Source organism: Castor canadensis, chromosome 18 (genome assembly GCF_047511655.1).
Source record: "Castor canadensis chromosome 18, mCasCan1.hap1v2, whole genome shotgun sequence".
NCBI classification, from domain to species: Eukaryota; Metazoa; Chordata; class Mammalia; order Rodentia; family Castoridae; genus Castor; species Castor canadensis.
Window position 1 is genome coordinate 8,359,297 of NC_133403.1, and position 8,780 is coordinate 8,368,076.

General features: G+C 38.1%; 1 protein-coding gene across 1 annotated transcript; it reads left to right on the forward strand.

Annotated features, from left to right (window-relative positions):
• The first annotated feature begins 420 nt into the window (after window positions 1-420).
• Window positions 421-4,666, forward strand: LOC109677516 (intron Large complex component GCFC2-like). The gene is given in 3 exon segments (XM_074061383.1): window positions 421-506; window positions 508-1,319; window positions 2,760-4,666. Coding segments are annotated over 3 exon segments (1,599 nt in total). The 3' UTR covers window positions 3,461-4,666.
• The last annotated feature ends 4,114 nt before the right edge of the window (window positions 4,667-8,780 follow it).

Genomic DNA, 8,780 nt, shown 5'->3' on the forward strand with positions numbered 1-8,780 from the left:
CACCAAGACAGAAGGACAGCTGCAGACACAGACTGGACCTAACAAGAAAAGGAAAGGGAAAGTGCTCCTGAGCAGATCAATGCCTGTGGCTTAATTTATACTGACATGGTTACTGAACAGTAGGTTTGAGAAGACCCACGTGTCTGAATGGAGTATAGTCTGTGAATTGATATTAGTTGAGATCAAGCACCTCCTTCCAGCTCCATCACATCACTAAAGGAAAACTGTCCCAGGGAAACATGATCAGGGTGAAATGGTGATAGCAAAAGTCCAAATTAATGTTATACTTGAAGAAGAGAAAGACATTTTAATACTGTTTATCCTTGGAAAATGAAATCAGGCAGGGGGCAACGCCGAAGTTCTGGGTTGGCTGCACAGAGAATGAAAGTGAATGCACGTGGGGCGGGGGGACCTTGAATCATGGCTCACAGGCCATGGAGAACTTTTCGGCAGCTCCAAGCTGACTCCAGTGTTAGCGATGGCTCGAAGGACCAGTCTGCCGAGTCCTGGGGCCGGCAGAGGTAGCGGGACGGCCTCACCATGCCCGGGGCCCTCGGGGCGGGCTTGGGTCTGGGCGAGTTCTCTGCGTGTGGACGGTGGCTCGGGTGCCCCAGAATGCAGAATGGTTGATCTTCCAACAGATGAAGAGGATGAGACACATCACTCCTCAGAAAGTAAAGAGGATCAGACTTCATCCTCTGACAGCTCTAGCTCTCTGGAAGAAAAAGAATTTTCATCCATAGTTAAGATCCCTGATGCAGCTTTTGTTCAAGCAATCTGCAGAAAACGTGGATTGGTCAGGGCCCAAGATGACTATATTGCTTTGGATGTAAAACATACATCCACCACCAAGAATAGGAAGGGCAGCAGTGATGAAGATGCTGAGGGTGATCCTGATGACTATGAAAAGTGAAAACCGTTTGCCCCAAAGCTTCAAACACTTAGCCAAAGAATGGCTGAAGAAACAGCTAGCAGAAATGAAGAAACAAGTGAAGAGAGTCAGGAAGATGAAAATCAAGATATTTGGGAACAGCAGCAAATGAGGAGGAAAGCAGTTAAAAGCATAGAGGGAAAATTCATAGACCGTTCTCAAGCAGTGACGAAGTTTGATACATCCATTTCATTTCCACCACTACATTTAGAAATTATAAAGAAGCAATTAAATACAAGGTTAACATTACTACAGGATGCTCATTGCTCACTCCAGAGAGGATATGAAAAGTGCGTGCAAAATATCGAGAGCTCAACGAGTACAATCCAGAACCTGGAGAGTTCATCCAATCACGCTCTAAGTTACAAATTCTACAAGAGCATGAAAACTTATGTGGAAAATTTATATTATTTATTTATTTATTTTTTTATACTTTAATAACTCACATTTATTCAAGGCTTCCAGTATCTTAGAATGTGGATCCAACATACTTAGAGCCACATAAACTTCTAAGAAACTTCAATTCTTCTCAAAAAAGCTTGGAAAAGAAGAAGATAAAACATAGTGAAAGAATACGTTTGTTTTCATTAGGAAATAACTTAATTGGAAATTCATTCTCATTAGTAAATGCATTAACATAATGAATTTTCTATTCACATGCAACAATAATTGTTTTGAGACAGAACAAAGAGGCCACACACAGATTCCTCTTCACTTCACATTTGCATTGAAACTAGAGGTGTGGTTAGGAAATAATTTCTATACTTCTAGGTTAATGACGAAGTTGTTCACTGTGTTCAGCAAGTGTTAAGTTTTATTTATTATTTTTTTGCAGATGGGGAGGCATTGGTCAAACGGTACAAATTTCAGTTATACAAGATAAATCTGTTTGGAGATCTATTGTACAACATAGGTACTGCGATTAATAATACTGTGTTTTATACTTAAAATTTTGTCAAGAGGGTAGATCTTAGGTTAAGTGCTCTTATGAGAAAAGAAAATAAACCACAAAACAAACAAACAACAACAAAACCAAGCAAAGGTGGAGGAAACTTTTGTAGGTGATGGATAGTGAGTGACGTTGATCATGAAGATGATTTCATGGGTGTACACTTATCTCCAAGTTGTATGTATTAAATGTCCACAGCCTCTTACATGTTAATCATGCTTCAATAAGGTAAAAGTGCAGTTAAATAAAAAGGGATTAAAGTCATCTTGCTTTTACTCTAATTTACAATCTGTTCTCTTTCTACCTTTCAAGACTCAAAACCCCTGAAAAAATTATTCCTCAATAAATCATAGAATGTGCCTCCATCATATCCTCATAATGATAGTGCACTGACAACCTTAAGAACCCACGTAAGCTCTTGAGTTTTGCCAACCTGAGCTAGAACTCCATCTTCACCACTCATTAGCTGAGTGATCTTGGGTGCACTGTTAATCTGCTTTCTACTCTATACACTAAGGTTGTTTTAAAGACTATTGCAGATATTCAAAGTCTATTAGTATACTGTATTACATGTTATTTATCATAAGAAACAGCATATGTTCTGATTTGGATATGAAGTGTTCCCCATCAAAGGCTCAGGTATTGAGAGTTTGGACCTCAATGGGTAGATCCAATCACTGACAGGTGATAAGATCATGAGTGCTCTGGCTTAATTAATGGATTAATACACTGATGGATTCCTAATTTGATGGCAGTATTGGAAGGTAGTAGAAACTAGGAGGTAGACCTGGTTAGAGGAAATAGGTCACTGGAGCATGTCTTTGAAAGGAGTATGTTGTTCTAGCCCTTTCCTTTGTCTTTCTATGCTTCTTGTTTGCCATTATGTGGAAAATTTAATAGACTGTCTTAATGAAAAGATTTCCACCATCCAGGAAATAGAATCATCCATGCACGCACTCCTTTTAAAACAAGCTGTGACCTTTATGAAACGCAGGCAAGACGAATTAAAACATGAATCAACGTATTTACAGCAGTTATCACGTAAAGCTGAGATCTCAACAAATGGAAGCTTGGCTGTAGATGAAAAAGCTCAAAGAATTTTGGAAGAGATTGAATCTCAAAGGTCACAAAGAAGACAAGCAAGGTCACTCTCTGGGAATCATAACCATGAAGAAGGGACATCCAGTGATGATGAGCTGTCTTCTCTGGAGATGACTGATTTCCAAAAAAGCCAAGGTGATATTTTACAAGATTGTAAGAAAGTTTTTGAAGATGTGCATGATGATTTTTGTAACATCCAGAATATTTTATTGAAGTTTCAGCAATGGCGAGAAAAGTTTCCCGATTCTTATTCTGAAGCTTTTGTTGGTTTATGTATACCAAAGCTTTTAAATCCACTAATAAGAGTTCAGTTGCTTGCTTGGAATCCTCTTAAATTGGATTCCGTAGGCTTAAAACAGATGCCATGGTTCACATCTGTAGAAGAATTTATGGATAGCAGTGTGGAAGATACAAAGAAGGACAGTAGTCCTGATGAAAAAATTTTGTCTGCTGTCATCAACAAAACAATTATTCCTTGACTTACAGATTTTGTTGAATTCATTTGGGATCCATTGTCAACCTTACAGACAACAAGTTTAAGAACACACTGCAGAGTGGTCCTTGAAGAGCATTTCACTTGTGAAAATGAAGTTAGTAAAAGCAAGCAGGATTTACTTAAATCCATTGTTTCAAGAATCAAGAAGGCAATAGAAGATGATGTTTTTATTCCACTATATCCAAAAAGTGCTGTAGAAGACAAAACATCATCACATTCAAAGTTCCAAGAAAGGCAGTTCTGGTCAGCTCTAAAGCTCTTCCGAAATACTGTTCTTTGGAATGGACTCCTCCCAGATGACACCTTGGGAGAGCTAGGACTAGAGAAGCTGCTAAATCACTACCTTATTATAGCTCTTCTTAATGCCATACCTGGACCAGATGTTGTTAAAAAGTGCTGCCAGGTGGCAGCGTGTCTACCAGAAGACTGGTTTGAAAATTCTATGAGGACATCTATTCCCCAGCTAGAAAACTTCATTCAGATTTTATTATAGTCTGCACATAAATTATCTAGAAGTGAATTCAGGAATGAAGTCAAAAAAATCATTCTCATTCTGATGAAAATAAAAGCTGTGAATCAAGCAGAATCCCTCATAGAAGAATATCACCTAAACCATTTTAAATCACTAATTGAAAACTTTAAATAAACTCTATAGGAAAGCTTTAAATAAGATTTAATACAGTCACACTCGGTTCCTTTTCTTGGAAAGTCAGTGCCTCTTTATTCCCTGTAATGGAGGGTAGGATTTGCAAAAGAGCAGGATTCCTTCCCTCCCTTTTCTCCACACCCTTTTTCTGGTATCATGAAAAGATGACCTTTCAGATGCTGAGCTGTTTGAAGGAATTAAATGCTCAGGAGCAGTAAGAGTTCAACATGTTTTCCTTTGGTTCTTTCTACTTCTGCTCAGTTTAAGAGGGGAGTTGGAGAAATGTGGCATAGAGCTATGTTGGCTTAGGTGAGCATGCTAGTAAGTCTTCTGTCTGGAACCATAAAACTCTCTTAAAGTTGTGCTTACTTTTACTACCTCTGTTTATACATAACAAGGAAATTCTAATGAGAATGAATTGTTAAGCAGTAAATGATTATGGCATTTTAAGGATTTCATAACTGGTAATCAAATTGTTCTTCAGAAATCTGTACTATTTGTTGTACCAACGCAAGTGTAAAAGTACCAGTAAGTCCTTGCCAACAGTAGTATCATTTTATAATTCATTGCAAATACAATGGGTGAAAACAGTCTTGATTATTTTATTTAGATTACTAGAGAGTGAAGGTGTGTTGGTTTTGACCATTTGCAGTACTTACAGAAATACCCTTTTTTTTTCCTGATGGGATTGTAAGACGACCTATGTGGCAAATTTGCCAATAAAAAAAATGTGTAAGATAGTTTTTGGTGTACTAAGTCATTACGTGTTGCAAATTACTGCTTTTCTTATCTTTTGTATGTTGGTGGATTAAGAAGGAAATACTGAACATGATTCATTTTCAGGTAAAATATTTGATTAATGAAGTCTGAGGCTAGATAATATGAAAGAAATTAAGAAAATTTTTCAAAATGATACTTTGTTAGTTTATTTTCTTAAGTCTATTTGTTAAACAATTCAAGGGCAATCCTAAATATATATATTGCAAATTCTCCAAAAGACAATTGGGAAAAATTATTAAAGTGTAGTATTTGAATATGTGGCCAACTTTTATATCACATCTACTTTTCAGATTACATATAAATAATTTAACAGTTATGTTATTTCCACTTCAGGGAAGACTTGTGATTCACTGTTTGAAGGATTTTTTTTTAAAGTTTATGTTAGTTACACAAACTGTACAGTACATCCAGAAATTCAGACCATTGCTGGAAAGCATGAAGCATTCTCACATAGCTCCCATCTCAGCCATAGCTGTTTTCATTGTGAGGTTATCTTTTCAGACATTTTCTCTGTATACAAAAATGTGTGCGTGTGTGTGTATACATAAAGTTTTGACTTTTTAAATAAGTAGCAGACACATTATTGCATGTGAGATTTGTATTTTTTTACTATTAAAAGATTATCCTCTGACTTGTAAAAAAAAAAAAGAAAATCAAATCAGGATAACAGCAAAAATTATCCCTGAGCTAGACTTGGGTACAGCCATGGGCGATAGGAACTGCTTCAGATTCAGAGAACAAATGGGAGGTGTTTGTCTTGATTCTCTGTTGAATTGAGTGCTGTATCAGTATTAGAGCTTCCATAAAATGGACTGCACCAACCATCTGTCACATCCTCAGAATGCAGCAGCTCGGAGACATGCAAAACTCATGAATTGGCTGATGAACATTTTGATTCAGAGGTCTTTCATTGAGCCTAATTAGTAGCTCAGGAGAGACCAAAAGGGATTCCTTATTACACCAGTGAACACAGAAAAATTGCAGGTGAGTTTGGCTGATGATCCAGGAGAAGCAGAGAGGGAGAGAAGCTGAATCAGCACAGGTTGGGAGATAAACCTTACAAACACAAACACACATAGATAAACACAAACACACATAGATAAATGACTAGGAACCAGGGTAAAGTCTTCTGAGCCAGAAAATACAAAATCAGACAATGGGTCAACCTGTGTTTCTTAGACATAAACATACCTGTGTAGTGACAGGATCAAGATGAAGATAGGAGTCCAGGCCATAGTGGACACAGCACCATGCTCCCTATATTTGGCTAAGCTAACACAGTCCTCATTTATTTCATTCACTGAAAGAAGAGTGATCCTGCATGGAAGTGCATTTCCATTTTGACTGCCTTAGCCTTCCCTGAGCACAGGTATAGAGCTCAGTGCAAGTGCAGGCCGAGGGAGAGGATTTGTTGTCTCTGTTGAAAGAAGACTGAGAGGAAGTATGTGCTGAGAAACGTCTAAGATCCTTGCTCAAGGCACTCTAGCATTTGTCTCCTTCATTGAGCACAGGACTAGCCCTTATGCCAAGAAGTCTTAGAATGAATGGTACATACTGAGCAGCTTTGCAAGGACCAAAGCACCGTCCTACAGGACACCCTGCTGGTCAGTACACACAGCTCCCTATGGAACAGAGACCTGAGAGGCCAGCTGCTTCCTGAAACTCACCAAGTCCCCGCCTCTCTTCACTAACCCAGGGACTGGTTCTAATGCAATGTGTTCCATTTTCACAATTACTATATTTATTCACTCCCAGAATCAGTACCTCTGTGAAGAGCATTTGCAAATGGATACATATGTGACAAGATATAATTTAGTTTACCTGAAAATTATGCTGTAAAAATCACATCACTTATGAATATAAGTGCAATGTGCACATATTTAAATGTTCCATCTATTTTAAATTAGCCAGAAGATTCAACTATCTCCATTAAATGAGTGATGTTTTCATATTCCAGGATTTAGCTAACTTATTTGTTTTAATATTTGATAAAGTGCAGTCAGTCCAGGGCAATCAAACTTTTGTGGCTATAGAACTCATCACAAGCCATGTTGTGTAAGAATCAAGTCCAAAGCATCACATACATTCTTGCCTCCACCAACCACTTCACTTAGTGTATAAGTGTCTTTTCTGTAGATATCAACCCAAAACTCTGCTCATTCTTTTCTCACTGTTTATTACACTAAAGTTACATGTGGACTTCCTTTGGGCTTAAAATTGGAATGTCCTGTACCATACTGCAGATTTTGGTCTCCATGTTTAGAGTATTCATGATGCTTATCTTACATTCCATAGTTAATTTGAATTATATATAATGGTGTTAGATATCCCCAGAATTATCCAGTGCATTTGATATCCTGAATGCTCAGAATGGATCCACCATCATCCTGCTAATGGGGTTTCTTAAACTCAGAATGGGGAGGTTCAGTGTCTTCTTCTCCATTTTCTTCACTTTGACTCCAATCTATACTACTGGCCACATTCCCCAGGGTACTTATCCATGTTCCTTTCCCATTCTCTAGATCATAAAGTCAAGTTTCATATTTTCTATCTCCCCCTGAAACAACTCAGAAGCTTAAATTCAAAATAAACAGAAATAATCAGCAATCATGAGCTTTGCTGCAGATGGACTTTTCTTGGTGAGATGGTCATTCATGTGAATATTCATTCTAAAATCACATGGAGAATTTTTCATTTGCAACAGCTTAAATTCTGGCCTGTGAATGTATAGCAGAGAAAAAAATCTTATTTCACAAGAACCTTAATCCTTGTGAGGACACACCTACTGACAGTCACAAAGACCACATCACTCTCGGCCTCTGAAATTCTTGCCTGCTGAGGATCCTCCCTTCCCCTGGGACATCAACATTAATTGTTTCCCTTTTCAGCTCACATCCTCCCCTCAGATTCTGCACCTCATTATTTCTGTCCTGGTTCCTTAACAGCAGGTTCTTATCAAGGGGTTATAGTGACTTTATAAAAAAATTGGCTAATAAAAGAATAAATTTCGATTCTAATTAATAATTTCTAGGTGGTGCCTCGTGGCTCACGCTTGTAATCCTAGCCACACTGGGAGACAGAGACCACAAGGATCACAGTTCTAAGCCAGTCCAGGGAAAGAGCTGTGGTTTTTGATCTCATAAACATGACACTGAACTCTTTTCCTTAGGGAAATTTCTTTTTTCTGGAAAACTGAAACTAAGAAGACCTTGTATTCTCCATGTTTTGGCACTAGAAGGGTGAAAGGTGTCATTTATGAGCCATTGTGGAGTCCCAAAGCTGGAAAGGAGGCCCTGGAATATGGGAGCCACCTCTGGTAATTCAATGACTGAATGAGAAACTTCACAAGAGGTTGTCTTCTGGGTTTGAATGAAATTAGGATCATACATCAAAGGAATTATTTTCAGAATTAAGCTCTACTGTGAATACATTCACTGAAGGATAATTCTCAAATATTTACAATTATGTCTGATACAAAAGGAAAGAAATTTAGTATGGAGAACAGTTTTACAATTGTAAAAATTAATGTATTTTCACATCAACAAAATAACTAGAAGATGCCAGCACCTAAGATGACCAAGTTTTTCCCCACTTCCCCTTCATCCTGCAAAACTGTAAAAACAGCATTGTGCCAAGTCATACAGTAAAATTCAGCCTCATCCTCAGGTTGAATCTGCTAGTTGTGCAGAATCCCAGCATTGGCTAAGGTGTCTTTGGACCCAAAGATGCTTCTGGGGACTCCAGAGCCACGTCTGGGGACTCCAGAGCCCTGATGCTTATTTGAGTGGAAGAGTAGAGTAAGAGACACCTGGGAGGTCTTTGTGGCTTCTATTGGTATACAGATGCCATAGCTTCCAATAATGAAGCCACTTCTCAG